Source organism: Phaseolus vulgaris, chromosome 6 (genome assembly GCF_051622355.1).
Source record: "Phaseolus vulgaris cultivar YP4 chromosome 6, ASM5162235v1, whole genome shotgun sequence".
NCBI classification, from domain to species: Eukaryota; Viridiplantae; Streptophyta; class Magnoliopsida; order Fabales; family Fabaceae; genus Phaseolus; species Phaseolus vulgaris.
Genome location: NC_143503.1, coordinates 23,140,422 through 23,162,324, shown reverse-complemented (window position 1 = coordinate 23,162,324; position 21,903 = coordinate 23,140,422). Strand labels below are relative to the sequence as shown.

The following is a 21,903-nucleotide window of genomic DNA, read 5'->3' as shown; positions in this document are numbered from 1 at the left end:
GATCGGCCACCGGCCAAATATCCGTGGCCTTCGGCCGTCTTGGTTGAGTCTTCAACGGTCTCGGTCCCTCGGCCAAGTCTCCAAGGGGTCTTGACCTTCGGTCTCTCGGCCAAGTTCTCAAGGGGTCTTGACCTTCGGTCTCTCGGCCAAGTCCTCAAGGGGTCTTGACCTTCGGTCACTCGGGCGGATAGTCTCTCGGCCAAGTCCTCAAGGGGTCTTGACCTTCGGTCACTCGGGCAGATTGACTGGGCATCGGGCAGCCAGATGGGTCCCAGTCTCGCCCGGTACCGGTACACTTGCCCCCCAGGCTCAAGGGCAGATGTGTCAGATATGTCCGATGAGTCTTTGATAATGGGAGTCGGTCGGTCTCCCTTGGTCGTGCGGGCGTTTCATTTCTCGAGGTACGACTTGACTAGGCGGCGTGACGTGACTTCAGACGGCGCGACGTGACGTGCATTGATGAGGGGTTTTTTGGGCGGGGGAGTTCATGGACCGTTAGATTTACAAGATCTAACGGTTGAGATCTGTTTGACGTTTCGCATTCCGAGGCCCATGGGCCCTATAAATAGGGATCTACCAGCGTCGAGGTCCCTCATTTGCATTCGTGAGTTTTTTCTTGGCAGCCGAGTGATCCTTCGCCCACTGCTGAGATCCGAGCGACTTCTCGCCCATTCTTACTAGGTTCGGTCTCGTCCATTTATTTACAAGGTTAGTGATGTCGACCGTGTCTCGGCCAACGTCTTCTTCGTCCGGCCATTCTTCTCCTTCTCTCGGTCGCCCTCCCCGTTTTGAAAAGTCGTCGTCATCTTCCTCTTCCTCTTTTTCTTCTTCTTCCACCTCCTCTGCCGAGCCTACCTCGGTTGGGGTGGTCGAGGTGTCGCCCCGGGTAGAGGTTGTAAGGGGGGATGTCTCGGCCAACGCTATTGATCGATCAGATTCTCTTCTGATGGATATCTCGGCTGATGTTGTTGGTCGGTCGGGCTCTCCCCTGGCGGCTATTCCTTTGGAGGACCTTAGCTGGGTGGATCCTCGAGTAGTCGAGATCTCGTCCCTCTACGGGACCGAGTTGTCTGTGGCCAAGTTCTTGGCCCGTCATCCGGTCTTAAAGGCGGAAGAGTACTCGAGTTACTTCGACGTCTTGCCTTGTGGGGTGGCCGAAAGCGTGTGTATGGGGCGGCCAGGTGTTGGTCCCCCATTTTTTTATATGTATGCCTGTTTTTTCAAAGACCTTTATGTTTCTCTCCCTTTCGATGAGTTTACGATGGGCGTCCTTCGGACGCTTAACGTGGCTCCTACCCAGGTTCACCCGAATACCTAGGCGTCCCTTCAGGCCTTCCGCCTGTTGTGTGATGTTATGCGCCTTCATCCCTCCCCCTCTTGTTTCCTTTCTTATTATAAGTCTCACCCCGCCCAAAAGGCTGCTTGGCATTCTTTGGCCGGGCGGCCGGGTTTGGTGTTGTTTGACTCCTTCGCCCTCTCGTATAAACGTTTCAAAGGGAGGTTTGTGAAGGTCGTCATTCGTCCCGAGGCGACCCCCTTCTTTTTTGACTCAGCCGGTCGGTCGAGGTTCCCCCTGTACTGGACTCGGAATCCCTGTGATTTGAAGGAGTGGCCGAGGCCGACCGAGGGTGAGGACGAGTTGGGGGTTCTTGCCCTTTTTGACGCCTTACCGAGGAAGCTTCCATGCCGGGGGCTGATTGGCGCGTATACCAAGTCTGCGTGATGGGCGGCCGTGAGGGGTATGTGTTTAGGCTTGTCTAGGGCGGTCGGTCTCTTTTGACTTGCGTGTGGTCTAACTTGTTTATTAATTTTGTTTTGCAGAAATCATGGTTAACGAACGACCGGCGGCCGTTAGTGTACTTGACAAGCACCGCCAAAAAGCGGCCGAACGCAAGGGCCGTCGGAGTTTAGAGGTGATCCCTCCGCCAAGCGATACAGGGGTGGCTGGTTCCTCTCACAAGTCCAAGGGGCTGGCCGGCCCCACCCACAGGTCCAAGAAACGTCCGAGGGACGTTAGCAACATTGCCACCACCACTCGATCTCCCGGGTCAATGCCGACGCCCCCTCCCTCTCGGCGAGTGACAGCCGAGGCAGTGACAAGCTCGCCCGGTCCTTTGGTGCGCGGGGCAGCCGGGCCATCGGAAGTCGACGCTCGGGCGGCGCCCACCCCTTTCGACCTCTTGGGGGGTGGGTACCGATTTTCTCGAAGAGTTCGCGTCGCTCTTCCAGATGAGGCCCGAGACTCCCTTCAAGACGTCTCCCCCTCGGACCTCCTAAAGAGTGGCTTTGAATTGATGTGCCGCTCGGTCGTCCTCTTTCAGAGTGGGCTTGTTGGCCGAGAGCGTCAGGCCGAGGAGGTGTCGGCCTTGGAGCACAAGCTGTCCGAGGTCAACCATGACTTGGAGCAATCTTTGGCTGCCAACACCAACCTATCGGCCCTGATTGCTACGGAGGCGGCCGAGAAGGAGTTGGCGCATAAGGAGGCGGCCGAGGCGAAGCGGCAGTTGGAGGCCGAGAGGTTGAGGGCGGCTGCTGAAATTGCCAAATTGAAGGAGCTGGTCGAGGAGAGGGATAAGCAGCTCTCTGCCTCGGCCACTGAGATGGCCGCCCTTCAACATGCCAAGGAGCAAGCCGAGGCCGAGCTTGATGAAAACTATGAAGAGGCCGAGGAATTGCTGAAACAGTGCTTTGAAAAGGCCGTGCGTCAAGCGCATGTGCTTTATGGCGGACCGCCGGCCACTGGTGAGTTTGACCTTGACTGTGAGGTCTACCAGGGTCGATTGATGCCAAGTGCTGAAGTGGCCGCCTTAATTGCTCAAGAAACTGAACCGGCCGCGACCGAGGAGGGGGAGGCCGAGGTTCGGGGTAAGGAGGTCGAGGCTGAGGAGGATGGATGCATTAATATTTAGGATTAGGTTTGCCTTTGGCCGGGTTGTGGCCTTTTCCTTTTTTAGCATCTTCCGAGGCTGGGGCGTGGCCTTCTTATTTTGTTTTTGATGTATCGCCCGGTGCTTTTTTCATTTTTATCAACACATCGTCCATCTTTTCTTTTATCAGAGTTTGGCATGAAATTTGAGAAGTTTAAACAGTCGGTCAGCCATTCGTTCGGGCGTCGGCCATAAATTTTTGTTAAATTCTAGCAAGTAAAATGTGGGCGATCGGCCATAAAATTGGGAATGTTAAATTCGAGCAGTCAAAATATGGGCGATCGGCCATAAAATTGCGAATGTTAAATTCGAGCAATTAAGATAAGGGCCATCGACCGTGAAATTGCGAATGTTAAAATTCGAGCAATTAAGATAAGGGCGATCGGCCATAAAATTGCGAATGTTAAAATTCGAGCAGTTAAGATAAGGGCGATCGGCCATAAAATTGCGAATGTTAAAATTCGAGCAATTAAGATAAGGGCGATCGGCCATAAAATTGCGAATGTTGAAATTCGAGCAAGTAAAATAAGGGCGATCGGCCATAAAATTGCGAATGTTAAATTCGAGCAATTAAGATAAGGGCGATCGGCCATAAACTTGCGAATGTTGAGTTCGAGCAATTAGGATAAGGGCGATCGGCCATAAAATTGCGAATGTTGAAATTCGAGCAAGTAAAATAAGGGCGATCGGCCATAAAATTGCGAATGTTAAATTCGAGCAATTAAGATAAGGGCGATCGGCCATAAACTTGCGAATGTTGAGTTCGAGCGCGTGAAGTGTAGGCGATCGGCCACTATTATCGAATGTTGGATTCGAGCGCGTGAAGGGTGGGCGATCGGCCACTATTATCGAATGTTGGATTCGAGCGCGTGAAATGTGGGCGATCGGCAGGCCGACACTTGCGATGTTATTCGAGCAAGTGGGCGTTCGGTGGGACGTCACTTGCGATGTTAATCGAGCAAGTGGGCGTTCGGTGGGCCGACACTTGCGATGTTAATCGAGCAAGTGGGCGTTCGGTGGGACGGCGTTCGGTGGGCCGGCACTTGCGATGTTAATCGAGCAAGTGGGCGTTCGGTGGGCCGGCACTCGCGATGTTAATCGAGCGAGAGGGCGTTCGGTGGGCCGGCACTCGCGATGTTAATCGAGCGAGAGGGCGTTCGGCAGGCCGGCACTCGCGATGTTAATCGAGCAAGTGGGCGTTCGGTGGGCCGGCACTCGCAATGTTAATCGAGCGAGCGGGCGTTCGGCAGGCCGGCACTTGCGATGTTAATCGAGCAAGTGGGCAGTCGGTGGGCCGGCACTCGCGATGTTAATCGAGCGAGCGGGCGTTCGGCAGGCCGGCACTCGCGATGTTAATCGAGCGAGAGGGCGTTCGGCAGGCCGGCACTCGCGATGTTAATCGAGCAAGTGGGCAGTCGGCCGGTACTCTCGGTAGAATATTTCCAACACTTTTGATGAAAACGCCTCGTTAAAACCTCCCTGATTGGGTGAGGAAAGAGTGCGTGATTTTATTGATTTTAGCTGTAATAGAATTTGAGGTGCGTGGCATTCCACGTCCTCGGTACAATTTTTCCTGAAAGCCATTCTAGATGATAGGCCCCTCCTTGTGCGACTTCTCGGACTCGGAAAGGCCCCTCCCAGTTGGATGAGAACTTCCCTTCGTTTTTTCTTGCATCGCTGCGCATTCTCCAGACAAGATCGCCCTTCTGGAAACCTCTAGGCCGGACTTTGGTGTTGTACCGTCTGGACGCCCGGGCTTTGCAGGCAGCCTCCCGAATCTTGCTTTTGTCACGAAGCTCACTTACCAGGTCGAGGTTGACCGCTAGGCTTTCCTCGTTTAGGGTGAGATCGAACATCTGCCGTCGTATGGTGGGCTCGGCCACCTCTACCAGGATCATGGCCTCGATTCCGTATGTCAGGCTGTAGGGCGTTTCTTGTGTGGTAGTTTGGGGAGTGCACCTGTACGCCCAAAGTACCTCGATTAGTTCCTCGGTCCATCGTCCTTTTGCCTTGCCCAACCGCTTCTTCAGCTCGTTGAGTATGACCTTGTTGGCGGCCTCGGCCTGCCCATTTGTTTGTGGGTGTTCTACCGAGGCCGTGATGGACTTGATGCCCAGGTCGTCATAAAAGGACTGTAGGTCTCGGTCGATGAACTGTCGGCCATTGTCAGTCACTATTGTGTGTGGGACGCCGAATCGGCAAACAATGCTCCTCCATACGAAGTTTTGTACATTCTTCGCTGAGATGGAGGCGAGAGGCTCGGCCTCGATCCATTTTGTGAAGTAGTCGACTCCCACCAGGAGGAATTTGGTATGCCCTTTCCCTGGAAAGAATGGACCGATAATGTCCATCCCCCACATGACGAACGGCCATGGGGAGATGATGCTGTGCAGTTCTTCCGGCCTGGTGTGGAGGAGGGGGCCGAATTCTTGGCACTTGGCACATTTCTTTACGTATTCGGCACAGTCGCCCTGTACGGTCGGCCAGTAGTAGCCGACTCTCAAGACCTTGGCGGCCATAGTCCTCGCCCCGGTGTGATTTCCGCAGACTCCTTCATGGATTTCGGCCAGGATGTACTCGGCCCTTTTGCTGGTTATGCATTTCAGCAGGGGGGTTGAGTAGCCTCTCCGATACAAATCTTCGTTGATCAAGGTGTACCGGGCGCATTGTTGCTTCATCGCCTTCTCTTGGTCGGCCGAGCACGTGCCGTCCGTCAGGTATCGGATGACGAGTGTCATCCAACTGTCGGCCTCAGCCTCTTCTTCTTCTACAGCTAGACACTCGGCCTCGGCCTCCGTCACACTTGGGTGTCTTAGCCATGTTTGTATGACCGGCCTCTGATGGCTCTTCTTTTTGGTGACCGAGAGTTTGGACAGGATGTCGGCCCTCTTGTTGTCCTCCCTCGGTATGTGTTGCAAGGGTGCTTTGCTAAAGCGGGCGATACTGTTTTTGGCCGCGTGGTAGTATCGCTGCAGCAAAGGTTCTTTAACCTCGAAGTCTCCATTGACTTGGCCGACCATTACCTGGGAGTCGCTTTTGCATGTAACCTCGCGCGCTCCCATGTCGTAGGCTAGGTTTAGCCCGGCCAGCAAGGCCTCGTACTCAGCCTGGTTGTTGGTCGCCCGAAATCCGAACTGGAGAGCTTGTTCCAGGAGGAGGTCGCCCGGCCCCTCCAGGACAACTCCCGCTCCACACGCTGTTTTGTTTGAGGAGCCGTCCACGTAGAGGGTCCAACCGGCTGAGAGGGTGGGCAGTGGTGTCAGCTCGGCCGAGAAGTCGGCCAAGCATTGAGATTTGATGACACCCCTCGGCTCATAACGTATGTCGAACTTGGAGAGTTCGACCGACCATCCTATCATCCTCCCTGCAAGGTCCGGTTTAGATAAAATTTTAAAAATAGGGTAGTCGGTTCTTACAGTTATGGAGTGATTTTGGAAGTAGGGGCGCATCCGTCTTGCCGTGAGGACGAGTGCGAGAGCCACCTTCTCTATCATCTGATATCGGGTCTCGGCCGAGTGGAGGGTTCGACTCACAAAGTATATGGGTCGCTCCTCGCCCTCGGCTTCCTGCACTAAGGCAGCGCTGACTGCTTCTTCCGAGACTGCTAGATATACCAGGATTGGGATGTCGGGTCTCGGCTTCTGGATGACGGCCGGGGATGTGAGGAACTCCTTAAATTTTTTGAAGATTTCCTCGCATTGGTCGTCCCAGATGAATTTTTTGCCTTTTCGGAGCAACCGAACGATCGGCCTCGTCCTCTCGGCCAGACGGGGTACAAATCGAGAGAGGGCGGTCAGCCGCCCAAGGAGTTGTTGTACCTCCTTCACGGTGTTCGGGCTTCTCATGCTGAGTATGACCTGACATTTGTCGGGGTTTGCCTCTATCCCTCGGTGGGTGAGCATGAAACCTAGGAACTTTCCTCCCTCTACCCCGAAAGTACATTTTTCGGGGTTGAGTTTCATGTTGACTCCCCTTAGAGCCTTGAAGACCTCGTCCGAAGGAGTCGGACTTCACGACTATGTCGTCCACATAGACTTCTACCGCCCGGCCTATCAGACCCTTGAAAATTTTGTCCATGAGACGCTGGTAGGTCGCCCCGGCGTTCTTGAGGCCGAACGGCATGACCTCGTAGTAGTAGTTGGCATCGGCCGTCATGAAGGCCGTCTTCTCCTTGTCCCGCGGGTGCATGCTTATCTGGTTATAGCCAGAGTAAGCGTCCAGGAAGCTCATAATTTTGTGGCCGGCCGCCCCATCCACCAGTCGGTCAATGTTCGGGAGGGGGTAGGTGTCCTTCGGGCATGCGCTGTTGATGTTTCTGTAGTCGACGCACATCCTCTAGTTACCGTTAGGCTTGGTAACCATGACGATGTTGGCCAGCCATGTCGTGTATCGGGCCTCCCTTATGAATCCGGCCGACAGGAGCTTGCCGGCCTCCTCCTTCGCTGCGAGTCGTTTTTCGTCGCCCAAGTCCCTCTTCTTTTGGGAGATCGGACGGGCTTCCTTAAATATGGACAGCCGATGGGTGATGACATCCGGACTTACTCCCGGCATGTCGGCCGGCGTCCATGCGAACATGTCGACATTCTTTTTTAGCGCGGCGTGCATGACCTCGGCCTCGGCCGCCGCCAAGGCTGTCCCTACAGCCGTGCTGTGCTCTTCGTCGAGGAGGGGGACTCTCCTCAGCTCTTCTCTTGCCTCTAGCCTGTCCTCGGTTGCCCGGGAATCAAGGTCTACTAGTGCCACGGTTGGCTGGGTCTCCCTAGGCCGGTCCTTCCTGGGGGAGCGGTCCTTTCGGGAGGACTTTCTCGCCCGAAGGGGAGAGGTGTCTGCCCTTAGAGGCTCCACCCGGAGGCTCTCGGCGTAGCACTCCCATGCTTCTTTCTGGTCCACGTGGACCGTGAGAATGTCTCCTGTCTTCGAAGGGAATTTCATTGCGAGATGAGGGGTTGATACTATGGCCATCAGCCGGTTGATGGATGGTCGGCCGAGGAGGATGTTGTAGGAGGTGTTGGCGTCGATGACCAGGTACCGAATTTTGATGGTCCTGGTGTTCTTCCCCTCTCCGAAGGTGGTGTACAGGTCGATATACCCCTTGGTACCCACCCTTTCGCCCGAGAATCCTACCACGTGGTCGTCGTATGACATCATCTCGGCCTCGGTCATTCTCATGGCTTTGAAAGTTTTCCAGTAGAGGATATCTACCGAACTTCCTTGGTCTACGAGGGTCTTCCTTATGGTGAATCGATCTATGTCGACCGCTATCACCATCGGGTCGTCCTGCTGGCGGTAGTCTACGCCCTTGAAGTCATCGTCCGTGAATGTGATGGGTGGCATTCTCGGTCGGAATGCCACAGCGTTTACCTGATGTACTGCCTGAAGGTGCTTCTTTCGGGCGTTGTTCGTGCTTCCTCCCCCGGCGAAGCCGCCGACTATAGTGTTGATAACCTCTCGGTTACCTCTCCTATCGACCTCCCTGGGGGGGTCGTCTCTTCGAGAAGGATCGGCCCTTGCGGGTTGTCGGTCGCCTCTGTTGTTTTGGTTTCCTCGGCCGCGCTGAGGTGACCTCGTCCGCCTGGGAGGATCCGCCCGGCCTGGTGGGTCTCGGCCATTCCTGACGAACCGGCGGAGATGCCCAGCCTGGATAAGTTCCTCTATCTTGTCCTTAAGGGCCTGACACTCGTCGGTTGAGTGTCCGGTGTTCTGGTGGTACCGACACTGCTTCCTCCGGTCGGCGTTATTTGGGCTGGCCACCTTCCTTGGGGGAGGGATCAGCTCGGCGTTAAGGGCTTCGTCCAGAATCCTTCCCCGCTCGGCCGTTAGGGGTGTATACCTCGAGAAACGGATCGGTCGGTCTCGGTTTTCCCGGTGCCGGTCCGTTCTCTGTATCGGCCGAGCCTGTCGGTCTTTTTCTTCCTTCCTCTCTCCACCGGCCTCGGCACGGGCCTGGTTGCGGAACTCTCTTAGCTCCTCCAGCTGCATGTACTTAGCGGCTCTCTTTCTCAGTTCGTCCAGGCTGTCGGCCGACTGCATGCATAGGTTGTCGGCAAAGGGCCCCGGGCGCAGGGCCGTCAGCATGTGGTGCATGGCGACATCCAGACTCAGATTTCGGATGCTCATTGCCACTTTACTGAACCTATCTACGAAGGTTCTCAGCGACTCTCCCTTCTCCTGGCGGATGCCTACCAGGGCGATTGAGGTCAGGTGGTGCGGCCGGCTGGTCGCAAACTGTGTTTCGAACTTTGCGATGAGCGTGACAAAGCTATCTATGGAGTTGGGTGAGAGCTTGGTGAACCAACTAAGGGCTGCACCCTTCAAGGATGTGGGGAACACGGCACAAGACGGCGTCGTCCGAGGTGTAGAGACTCATATGGGTGGTGTAGGCGTCCATATGCTCGTCCGGGTCGGTCGACCCGTCGTATCGGTCTCGGTTGAAACCCTTCCACTTCTCAGGAAGTGGGACTTCGATGATGTTGTTTGTAAAGGGGTGACGGCGGTTCGGGTCGGCCGTCAGGGTCGTCCGGGTGGATCTGATTAGGCACGACTCGTCGCCCGTTTCAGTCTCGCGGGGAGGGGGTCGGCCTCTTGTCCCCTCGGCCACATCCGGGTTGGGGGAGAGGTGTAGGACTTGCCGACCACGTTCGTCGGTATGACAGAGGGTCCTCCCTCCCCCAGCTTCTTTCTCATATCTTCGTTCTCCCTGCGGAGAACCTGCAGCTCTTGCTCATTTTTCTGAGCGGCCTCCTCGGCCTTTCTTCGCATCTCAGCCATCTCCCTCTGGAGAGACAGCAGCAGCATTGTCTGGTCGGCTTCAGTCATTCTTTCCATGCTTCTTGTCGAAACCATCTACTTTTTTCCTTCAGCTAGTTTCCCTCGGCCCCACGGTGGGCGCCAATTGTTCCTGCTAGGGAGATGGGACCTAGAGAACTGTTGAAGTCTTCTTCTCCTTCCTTCAGTCGGGCAGGTGGCTGGGTGATGGACTGGGATCCTTCTCTTCTTTCTGCTTATCCTTCGGCACTCGGGACTCGGTCGTCGGGTGAACACCGGATGGTGGGGGTACCTGCGAAGGCACTCCGACGCTCAAGTCAGTAAAGCGGGTGGTTAGCTCTCAGGTAGGTGAACAGTAATAATGACATACCTTACTCCTTGAAATGCGTGCTATTTATATTATTCTAGTGGGCCTACCTTGTTGGGCCCGTTTATCGAGGTGGATACCGCTTAGGGTTGCATTACCTAATTCTTGGTGATGGATTAGCTTCACTGATCTTGGTTTGAGCGTTAATTGTAATGGGGCTCGGCCATCGGCCAAATTCTCAGAGTGAGGATCGGCCACCGGCCAAATATCCGTGGCCTTCGGCCGTCTTGGTTGAGTCTTCAACGGTCTCGGTCCCTCGGCCAAGTCTCCAAGGGGTCTTGACCTTCGGTCTCTCGGCCAAGTCCTCAAGGGGTCTTGACCTTCGGTCTCTCGGCCAAGTCCTCAAGGGGTCTTGACCTTCGGTCTCTCGGCCAAGTCCTCAAGGGGTCTTGACCTTCGGTCACTCGGACGGATAGTCTTGCCAAGTCCTCAAGGGGTCTTGACCTTCGGTCACTCGGGCAGATTGACTGGGCATCGGGCAGCCAGATGGGTCCCAGTCTCGCCCGGTACCGGTACAAATTTCATCATGTCAAATACTCATTTCATCTACCATATTGTGATAATAGTTAATTAGAAAAAATTTCACAGGCATACTAATTCATAACATCAAAATATTATTTTTAATGTTAAAAATATCTAACTATTATTTAGTTGTACAAGGTGTGTGCTATAATATATGTTTTCATTATTATATTTTTAATCTTTGTGTGCTATAAAACTTTATGAAATGTGAAACAATTTTTTTGACTACGAAAATAAACAAAGTTTAAGAATAAACGATATTGATTTCATGTTTTTTTTTTCTCATGATAAAATACGTGGTTTTGTATTTAATGAATCGATAAAATATATAAAAAGCTATAGTGATAAAATATATAAAAAAAAACAATGAAATGCACAAATGACTATATTTCAGTAATTTATGGATAATATGTAACGTGATTAGGCTAAGGGTTTTATCTTAAAAAAGGGAAAACGCAGTTATTGTTTTTGCGATGAAAACAAAGTGTACTGTGTAAAGTTCTCTTTGTTCTTCACTCGCGAAATTAGGGTTCGGGACTTGTCTTCAATTTCCCAAATCTACCCAGTACGTGCCATATTGACCGAATTTTCCCTGAGACGCATCGCAATTCTTCAGCAGTTTCGTTTTGGTAAGCTGCGAACCGAATCATATAGTGCGACACGGTGAGTTCTTCAAATTCAATGGGCAAATCCGAATAATACAAGTATTTTTATCTTGGAAATGAAAAAAAAATGATTTTGGAGTCGTAAGCAGCTTTTATATCATATGGGGTTGCAGGAAACTAGGAATTAGATCAATGGCAGAAGATCTGGTACTGGATACTGCAATCAGAGACTGGGTGTTGATCCCTCTCTCTGTGGTTATGGTTCTCATTGGTGTGTTGCGCTATTTCGTTTCTAAGCTTATGCACTCTTCACAAACCCCAGATGCCAAAATTGTTAAGGAGGGGTATGCTTTAGCTTTGTTCATTGCTCGATTATGTGTTTCTATTTTTCTAATTTTGATATCTAAGGGATGTTAATAAATTTAGGCAAGTGATCGTTAGAGCTCGGAATTTACGTGCTGGAGCGAATTTTATTCCTTCCAAGGCTTTTCGCGCACGCAAGATTTATTTCTGTAACGAGGTTTGTTTGCTTATTTAGTCTATGTTCGGTTTTCCAGAAGGTTTTTTGGTTTAAGGATGTGTTTCTTGATTGGGAGAATATTGATATTTCATCGTACTTATTCCTATACTCAAATCTTGTTTCAGTGGGTAATTTACAAGTTAGTTGATGAATGAATTTCAAACTTGATGATTCTGAATCAGTTCTAGAACTCGCTAGTTAGAAGTTAATAACTGTGTCACGAGCCTTGCGTGGTATTTTAAATGATATTTGCATGTACCTGACCAAATCAACAGTGAATTGATTGTTTGTGCATTTTCATTGAAGGAAAATGGTCTGTTGTTTGTTCCAAAGGGCCAGGGCCAGAATCCACAAGCACAGATGTTCTCTGATCCGAACATGGCCATGGATATGATGAAGAAAAACCTTTCAATGATTATTCCCCAGGTGTGTACAATTGGAGTTTGACAGTCTCTAGCTTTAGATTTCAGATCATGTTCTTTCTTGTACTCTATTCTAAATATTAGAAGACGCCTCACTGGCTTTTACTTGTGTTGTTTCCTATTTTTTGACAGACTCTTACATTTGCTTGGGTGAACTTCTTCTTTTCTGGATTTGTAGCAGGTAATTTTATACTTGTAGTTGTTTCGTATAGTTTATAGAATATTTCTTTGCGTGAATTCATATTCTTCCAAATGCCTTTGATATTTTTTGCTTAAATATGTTTTTAGTTTATGAATATAGTCATATTTTGTTTTTGAAACCTACAGTTTTTTTTTTTACTTTTGATCCCTGTAGTTTTTTTCTTTGCTTCTTGTTATTTTGTTTCAGTCCCTGTAATATATATACACGCATATTACAAATATTTGATAGGGACTAAAAGCAAATAATCTACATAGTACTAGGACAAAAGATTAAAAAATGAATATTTTAGATGGAATAAGATAAAATAACAAGGACCAAAACCAAAAGAAAAAACTTTGCAGGGACTGAAAGTACAAAATTGTAGGGAACTCAGAGCAAAATTTGACCATATTTCAGGGTCCAAAAATATATTTAAGCCTCTTTTTTATCTATCATTTTAAAGTGCCAAGATGCAGGCTCTATTCTGTGAATAATTATACAACTTGAATCTTTTATTAGCACATGCATGTGTTTAAGATGGTCATCTGCTGCTTGAAGTAGCCTTGGTTTCATTACTTTTATTATTTACCTCTTTGAAAATGTTTAAAACATCCCTGCAGCCAAGATACCCTTTCCATTGACACAGAGGTTTAGGTCGATGTTACAGAATGGAATAGACCTTAGCACAGTAGACGTCAGCTATGTCAGCAGTCGCTCTTGGTAATCTTCATTTTTATGGATCTTTGCATGTTTCACTCTTACTCTGGTTTAACTGTCAAAAGATTGTTTTTCAGGTACTTCCTCAATTTGTTTGGACTAAGAGGATTGTTTAGTCTCATATTGGGTGAAGAAAATGGTTAGTTATGACTTGAAAGCTGAGCACCTTTATATGTATACTTTTCTTTAATTTATTTATTTCATGAATATAAATTTTTACCACCTCTCAGTATGTTATCATTTCTCCATTATAGCCTTGGATTTTGGTTGACAGTAGTCCAAAGTTATGATGTCTATTTTTTATGCAGCTGTAGATGATACACAACGTATGATGCAAATGGGTGGATTTGGATTTGATCCTTCAAAGGTACAAATATGAGTGGTTCACTCTTGATTTTTCATAATTTTGAAGATCAATCATTGAAAATTATCGTGTATCCATGACTTATTCACACCTTTCCCTTTTTGTCCATACCACAAGGTAAAAATGATCATTTATTTTAGTGAGGACCTATGATTTAGATGACTTTTCGCCAAGCCTTTGAGAAAGCTTACTTGAGCTTATAACCTTATGTAAAGTCTTTTTAGCTTATTTTAGAAAGTTTCTCAGTCAAGCTTATGAATAAACTCCTTTGATAAGAACTTGTTAAATAAGTACTTATTATATGTACAAAGTTGGGATAGGATACACTTTCCGCTGGATTTGTGGTATTTGCACTAGTTTTGGACCATGAAAATGGGAAAATTGGAAAATACAGTAAATGAGATATACCATCTATGTTCAGACATGAATGTTACTGAGTCTGTGAGACTCAAATGAATCATAGTCTAGTCTCTAACAAACTAATCTCAATCTTCTTTTGTCTATTTTTAATCTTGTTTTCAGGGTCTGAGTGCTGAGAAAGACAATCTCGACATAACACAGCATGACTGGGCCTTACTGAATTTTGAGCATCGTGCCGAGGCTGTGTTGAGGAAAGTCATTAGTTAACTGTGTTATTGAATAGGAAAAGCTTAATTGCTTGCATTAGCAGGGCACACTTACATTCTATTATTGCTGTAGGAGCTGCTCCTTTTACAGCAAAAGATTTAAAAGATCATGTTGAGACAATGAGTGTAGTTTTGAATCCGAACATTTTTCATTTTAGTATCAGAAAACCTTGTCACGATTTTGTTGAAGCTAGAACTGAAATGATTAATTCTTGTTTATTTTTCTTAATGCTCTTAGCTATAAGTAAGAAGCTTGAAGGCTTCCTGGAATGGTTGACTCCTGTAATGTGTGTCAAGTCCAATTCTAATGGAGTAACTTGATCTTTTGTCTCCTTATATTTGTAGGGAGGGAGATCATGTTACTCTCTTAGGATGTGTTTGTTTTTAGGAGTGGATCTGAGGAAGAGGAAAATAATAGATTTGAGGGGAAAAAAAGCGGAAAATGAGGTTTGTTTAAAGAGATGAAAATCAAAGAAAAATAAAATAAAAAATTATGAAAGTTTCTGAGTGATATGTTGAGTGTGATTGATAGAAAAATGTTTTTTAATTCATAAAATTGTAAGATTACAAATGAAATAAGCTTAGTTATTTATATATGTAATTTGTCATTGTTTCTATAATGGTCGGTGAATTCCGTAGATATTGTGGATAAGTATAAAAAATGTTAAAAATAGATTTTGATAAAATTAAATAAAATTTGAATAGGAATGATTTTAACATATTTAACAAAAATTGTAAATTTAGTTAAATTTAATACAGTGAAAAGAAATTAGTACAAAAATTTAGCATATAATAAATATTAAAGAGAGATGATAAATTATTTATATTTATTATTCACATTTAGTTAAAACACTTATTATTCTATAATTTTATTTATTTTTAATATTTTATTTATCATAATAATTATTTAAGATTTTACTATTATTTTAAATTTTTACTATTATTTTAAAGTAACATATTTACAAATAATTAAATTAGCTCTATTATTATAAATAATTAAATTTTAATTTTATTAATATTTTTACATTAATTTTTTTTTATAAACAATTTTTCTTAGACTTAGATTATTTTTTTGGTTTTTATATTAAGGACCAAAAGTCGATTTGATAGGCTTTTCAAAAAGATCAATGTTGTCCTAATTTTTTTTTAAAGTATATAATTGTGTTAAATTCACATGAATAAGGAAAAATAGTAATGATGTGACATACAAATGGACATATGGACTATGTAGGTACAAATGGGATATATCATGTAATTTTCTGGTGTGGAAAATTTGTGCTTTCAATGAACTTTTAAAGAAAACAAAACTATAGAAAAAAGAGATTAAAGAATGTAGTGCAAACAGTGATTGTGCAATTTATGTGTTGTATTAGGAATTTTCATTGTGTTCATTGCTGTGTTGTTGTTGACACATTTAGGTGTGTTAACTATTGTTTTTGTAAGTTTAATTATTTTTTATTTTCACTTCTTTTTGGATTGAGGCTTTATGAGTTTATGATGGGACAATCCCAAAATTGCTTTCTAGATTTATTTTCAGTTATTATTAAAATAGCAAAATCTGTACTACACCAATTGAACCATATTTGTGCAAGAAAAACTGAAAAAAAGCTCAAAAATCAATAAATAAAAATTAATTAAAAATAGAAAACGACCCAAAAAAATGTGAGCGCCCCTTCTTCATAACTATGGAAGATTTGCAAGAAAGTTACTATTAAATATATGATTATAATATTATATTTAATATATATTATATTTTTATGTTATTAATTCATTGATATTCATATTTATATTATAAAAAAATAATAGAATTAATTATATAATATAATATAAATAATAATAATAAATACTAATAAATATATAAAATATTAATATTAATAATAAATTTACAAAATAATAATAATAATAAAAAATTCAATCCTACATCACTTACAAATTTTCATAAATTATTTTTTAATATTTACCTTAATTTAAATAACTTTACTTTTCTTACTATCATCTCATCTCAAGTTCAGTCTCTCAAATTCATTCCTAATTCAAACAAAACATAAAAAAAAAAAAATTATGATGATAAGAACTAATTCTTTTAAACTAATTTTTATTAGATTAAGAAAAGAGTTATGAAGATATGGAGTAAATTTTTTATAAGAAAAGGAAAATGATGGGTAGAAACAGAATATGTTTTTAAAATTACTGAGATATAATTCTATTTGATTACATATTTAATTAAGAAGTCAAAGTTTTGTTATTAAAATCTTAGAAGTTTGAAAAACAAGATGACAATAACCTTATCAAATAAAATAGTCTTCTCACACTAAAACTGTGACTCTATCTTCTCAGAAAGAATGTTTCAGTCCATGTATAAATTTTATTATTATTAATGTAGATTTGTCATTTCTTTTTCTTTTTTTCCTTTTGGTATTCACTGTTATTTAGCATTTAAAGAATAGATAGAAAAAAACCTATATTTTTAAAACTGGATGAATCAATAAACTGTTTAAGATAATAGTTTAAAATTTAATTGTTCAAACGTATTAATAAAATTATTATAGCGATTAAATAATAAGAAAATATAACATCATTATTCTATAATATTAAAAACTGAAATAAAAAACAAATTCATAAAATTTTAAAATACATATACAAATAAAATAAGATATGTTATGGTTATTAAATTAAAATTTCAATAACATTTATCAATATACATTATTAATAATAATAATGAACTTATATAAGAAATAAAAAAAAATAACATTTTACATTTACTTTTTATTTTTGAAGAAAATATTAAAATAAGTTAGTATATATACTTTTTAACTAAACCAGTTTTAGACTAATTTGAACTGATTTTCCAAAAAAAAAATCAGACTGATTCTGTAGTTTCTTTAAACTGGTTTACCTTACCAGTTCACTGGTTCATTGAGTGAGAGAATATAATTGGAACTCTGAAGCATGCTACAGAAATTGTAGCACCATTGTTGGTACACCACATTTCACCATTACACAGATGCAACCATGAAATTAAGTATAAAAGAAAATAAGGATTTGTTTAAGTAAATATCTTCATAAATACATACAAATAATGTTTTTTTAAAGAAAACAACATAGACTTCTCTATTGTACATAACTTCAAAACCAGATTTTAGAAAAGTTAATGTTACCTATAAACTGATATCAAACACCAAAGTTGATTAGCTTTACATCAAGTTAATATTAATGTTACAGTCCAATTCCACCTAAATAAACTACTAATATTTAGCTTAAACATTCCCAGGCTAAGATTTCATGTATGTACAGATGAAGAAGCTAAGAGGTGAATTCCAAGTCTGAGCCTACAATATTTTATGTTCCAGGAGCAGTCTACATTTCAGATACTCGTTTCCCTGCATGTCTGAAACAAGGCAGAAACTGAACATGCAACATAAAACATCAAGACATAAAACAAAGATGAACTTATCTCATCCACTGCTAAACAACATTGCCATCAAATTCTTGACCTCATTCTTCTCAACTCACTGCTTGTAGCAGCTGTAGGCTATGGCGACAGACACGGCAGCGCAGACAACAGCAAGAGCAGCATAAGTATCCTCTTGCTCCCAGCTGTCAAGCCATGTTGGTGTGGAACTAAACTTGCGCGACACTCCTTTGCCCTTGTTGATCCGACAAAGCACATTCAGATTCTCCTTGCTCTTATGATCAGCTGAAACCTCCTCTAATACATCATTCTGACAGCAACAAGAGTCTTCATTGTCCTGGCAACAGCTCTCTCCATCTGTTTGACAGCGGCCGGCGACTTTGCTTCCTTCTAAATTTCTTGCACCATTTAGCTGAAGCCTTTGTTCTTGCTTTTTCATCTGTTCATCTTCTGATAAACCTATTTGACCCCTGATGACAAAATGAAAAACATGTTGCTGATCATTATACTATATCCATTTTATACTTTAGGGCCATTTAAATTTTGTGTTCATTTTGGTTCCTGAAAGATTTTGTTTTAGGATTATTAGTCCCTAATATTATTACTCCTTACAAAATTGTAAGCCTTTGATGCAGGTCTATTATTTAAGAAACACCAAGAATGTTCTTCAGTATACTTTTACAGGACTCATAAAATAGTTATCTTACAGACAGTAAACTCTAATACAAGTCAATATACTTCTTCTAACCCAAAACTAAAATAAGTTGAACCAAACACGCTAAATTTCTGAATCGCAAATAATCTCAAACAAAAAAATTCCTAACTTACAAAGCTATAAAAACTAAATAAAGTACTAAAACCCAAGAAATGCCACAAACAATCTCGGAAAACTGATTCCTGAAAAGTCAATGAAATTTGCCACTGCACTCCTTTTAACCTTACATTTCATTAGTTTAGACTTTCAAACTTGAGAATGACAACAATCTTTATTGGACTGTTTGGAGAAACTTTTCCATCAACTCTTTTAGAAGAGAAAAATTGAAAAGAATTAAAATCAGTTTTTTTAAGTTAAAATTAACTTCTAACTGCACAGACTCAGCCTCTGCTCCAAAAATCAAGCAAGAGTTATAGAAAAATAACCTTTAAAATTTAATACTAAACAATGTCATAGAAAAATATTACCTCCATAGTGAGTCAAAAATCTCCCCTGCTACGATATGCTGGCGAAACAATAAAGGCACATCATCTGGAGTAACATATCCATACCTACATAGTTTAATTAATAACAATTCTGATCAGATTAATATAAAAGATAAAGAAACAATGTTATAAAGGTATTTCCTTTCCTAAGTTTAAAGAAGAAATGGAAGTTCTGTGGGCAAAAAACGATATGTTAATAACCAGGGGAAATCTCCTCCTTACAAGTGGCCTGTGACTTCGCCATTGATGCTCGATCCAATTATAACAACATTTCCTGCATACTTATTCCCCCCAATGTGAGAGCAGGAGCTGATCAACACTTTGCCTTGAAGTCCATGTAACCCTATCTCTTCCCTGAATCTACTGACCAAGACAGGTCCAAAAACCCCACACCTACGATCGCGTGATCCATGCGAGCACACGAAAACATATGAAGCTTTTAAGGATTCAGGATTTCCAGGAAGCCATTCTCTTTCCTTGACAAGAACTTCTTCAACAAATGTCTCAACATCAAAATGGGTTAATCTCCTGCAATTTCAATAAAATTACTACTGCAGATAAGGAATAAAGGAAAACAAGAGAGAACATTTATAGGGGAAATAGAAGTTGTGAAACAGAACTCAAACTATAAGTACTAACCTATATCTGATCATGTCAGGAAAGATTAATACATCTCCATTTGATGTTTCAGTCCCATCATGCCCCTCACATATTGTTAAGCAGGTCTAGTAAATGATGAACCCAAGACAATTAGCCATAGTCAGTACAATCTAAGGGGATTTCGGTTCACTTTTAACATTCACTTTCTGTGTAAGTTTTCATTAATAATTACACCAATGTTACTTTGTTTTGTTCAATTTCCTGCTTCTAGAATTGTGAATGAAATGGTGAAAACAAGGAATCAAAAATAGGAACCAGACAGAACAAATATAAGGTAACATTTTTGCAGGACCTACTTGGATAAAAAAAATTCGCAAGTATTTATAGAAGAAGATAAAATACATTGAACTTCTCCATAAACTAGAATCAACTTACATGTATTAGCTTTCAGGGAAGCAATGAAGAAAGCTTCTAAAATGTTAAATGCAAAAGCTGATTCCAGTTTATCTTACAAACTTAATTCAGTTATGGAAATGCCTATCCAAACATGGCCTTGATCACATGATTTGGATATTTTAAAACAAAAATACAAGCCACTCCATACTATGCTTCTGTTTTATCCAAATATGGGATGGAAACCCTTCCCATTCCATTTCGTCATTCTATCATAAAAAATAATTAAACAACAGAATGTGGACTTGATTTCAAGCTGCTTCCATTACTTTCCAACAACACACTTTATTTTATTCCTCTCACAGACATACATTCATCCCTTCACAGTCCTAGGCAAAAAAGCACAAATATAAAAACACCAAACCCATCTCAACAAGAGCTTAACAAAAGATCCCAAAACTAAACTAGTACATTATCCCTTGCTAGAACAAGAATCACAACCTTTAGCATTCTCCTTCTTTCCCTGACACCCTACACTCCATCCCAAAAAAAAAAACAAGAAAAGAAAGAAAAAAACATTTTTAAACAGAAAATTAATCACAAATAATAACCAAAAAGACACCAAAGCAAACCAAGAATGATGAGAAGAAAAACAAAAGTGAACCTCTTTCTTAATATGAGGCTTTCTTGCATTGATGGCCGCGTGAAGCAACCTGGGCAAGCGATCAAACTCCGCAGCCTCAATGCGCGGCGGCCACACGGCGGGGTTCTTGTAGCATAGGAACACGTGCCGGCGGTAGAAGAAATCCGAGGAGGAGGCGTTGCTGCTACTACCCATCTTCGTCTAAATGCTAAAGTTTGAATCTTTTGTGACAAAAAAGGAGAATGACGGCGAAGAAGTGAATGAGTGAGTGTGGAAGTGATTGCAACTTGCAAGAGTGTGCACTGTGAATGTCTGTGCAAAGCTTTCTCTTTGGTGATGTTTTGTTTTTGGTAGAGAAGTTCTTTTCCTGTGAGGTCGGGTCTACTGTCTTTATAATGAAATTAGGGATGGCAAAGCGGGCCACCCCGCGCTTGGTCCGCAAAGATGCGGGACGGGTTAGTCCGTCCCGTAAAGTTATTGTGGGTTAGAACATAAGAGCTGGTCGCAGGTTTGCAGGTCAGTCTGTATTTTTTTTCATTTATTTTTTTCTTCAATTTTCAAATATAGTTAAACATCAAAACATTAAACATTAAGATAAATATTAAATATCACTATTCTTCTACTTTCAAAACATTAAAAATACCTAATTCCAAAGCATTAAACATAAATATTAATTCAAAAACATTAAACATAAACCATTATTGACATTCTTCCATTTCAATAACATTGGATGCAAAGAACTTTCATCCATTTTTTCATAATTATAATCTTCCCCGTTATCTGCATATATTAAAACAATGACAATTAATTAATTAATTTTTCATAAAAATAATACAATAAAAATAAGATAACTTTTGGCTTGGTCATGGGTAACTCTTAAAATACCCTCTGTTTGCTTCTCCTTTTCTGACTGGTGTCTTGATCCTTTTATCGTGTTTGAAATCGATTTAATTGGCATGACCCAGTTTAGGATGATAGGTATCTCTATTTCGATGGTTGTTGGTTTTTGTGGGATGTTGGGTTGGTGGATAAAGGTTGTTGTTCTTTTTGCCCCTTGTTATGGTTGCAGTGAGTTTGTATTGGATTTGTTTTGAGTTTGTACGGCTTTGTTTTGAGTTTGTACGAATTTTTTAGTGGTAGACTTTTTGTACGTTGCCCTGCTGCTACTAAGTGCCAATTTTTTTTTTCTTGCGCGTTAGCGGACCAGCCCGTCCCGTTACTGGCCCGCGCGGGTTGCGGGCTAATGCGGATTAGCGGGTTGAAAAGGTCAGTCTGCCCCACGTTTTTTACCAGCGAGCCGCACGGCCTGTTCCGCTTTGCCATCCCATCTTCGTCTAAATGTTAAAGTATCTTCGTCTAAATGCTAAAGTTTGAATCTTTTGTGACAAAAAAGAGAATGACGGCGAAGGAGTGAATGAGTGAGCGTGGAATATTTTATTATTATATTTGAAATCCTTAAAATTTAAAATTTTAATGACTTGTATGAAATAATTAAAAGAATGAAAAAACTGAACTAAGGATAAGATTTTCAAAATCTGGTGTCCTTTGGAATAGAAAGTTGAAGTCGCAAATGTTGAAGTTGCATTTATTTTACAAAACTTTGAAAAAAATATCAAAACAATTAATTATATATTTAATA

At 42.8% G+C, this 21,903-nt stretch overlaps 2 protein-coding genes across 2 annotated transcripts; one reads left to right on the top strand and one right to left on the bottom strand.

Moving 5' to 3' along the window:
- Window positions 1–10,962: 10,962 nt before the first annotated feature.
- Window positions 10,963–14,245, top strand: LOC137831370 (ER membrane protein complex subunit-like protein (Protein of unknown function DUF106, transmembrane)). The gene is made up of 9 exons (XM_068639021.2): window positions 10,963–11,244; window positions 11,360–11,530; window positions 11,613–11,706; window positions 12,013–12,132; window positions 12,261–12,309; window positions 12,930–13,029; window positions 13,104–13,165; window positions 13,335–13,393; window positions 13,913–14,245. Exons 2-9 carry the CDS (start codon window positions 11,379–11,381, stop codon window positions 14,015–14,017), a joined length of 741 nt encoding a protein of 246 aa, XP_068495122.1. The 5' UTR covers window positions 10,963–11,244; window positions 11,360–11,378; the 3' UTR covers window positions 14,018–14,245.
- Window positions 14,246–17,153: 2,908 nt separating this feature from the next.
- Window positions 17,154–20,750, bottom strand: LOC137831369 (altered inheritance of mitochondria protein 32). Its single transcript, XM_068639020.2, has 5 exons — window positions 20,286–20,750; window positions 19,268–19,353; window positions 18,851–19,156; window positions 18,611–18,694; window positions 17,154–17,898 (listed from the first exon to the last, which is right to left on the bottom strand). Exons 1-5 carry the CDS (start codon window positions 20,457–20,459, stop codon window positions 17,526–17,528), a joined length of 1,023 nt encoding a protein of 340 aa, XP_068495121.1. The 5' UTR covers window positions 20,460–20,750; the 3' UTR covers window positions 17,154–17,525.
- Window positions 20,751–21,903: the final 1,153 nt, after the last annotated feature.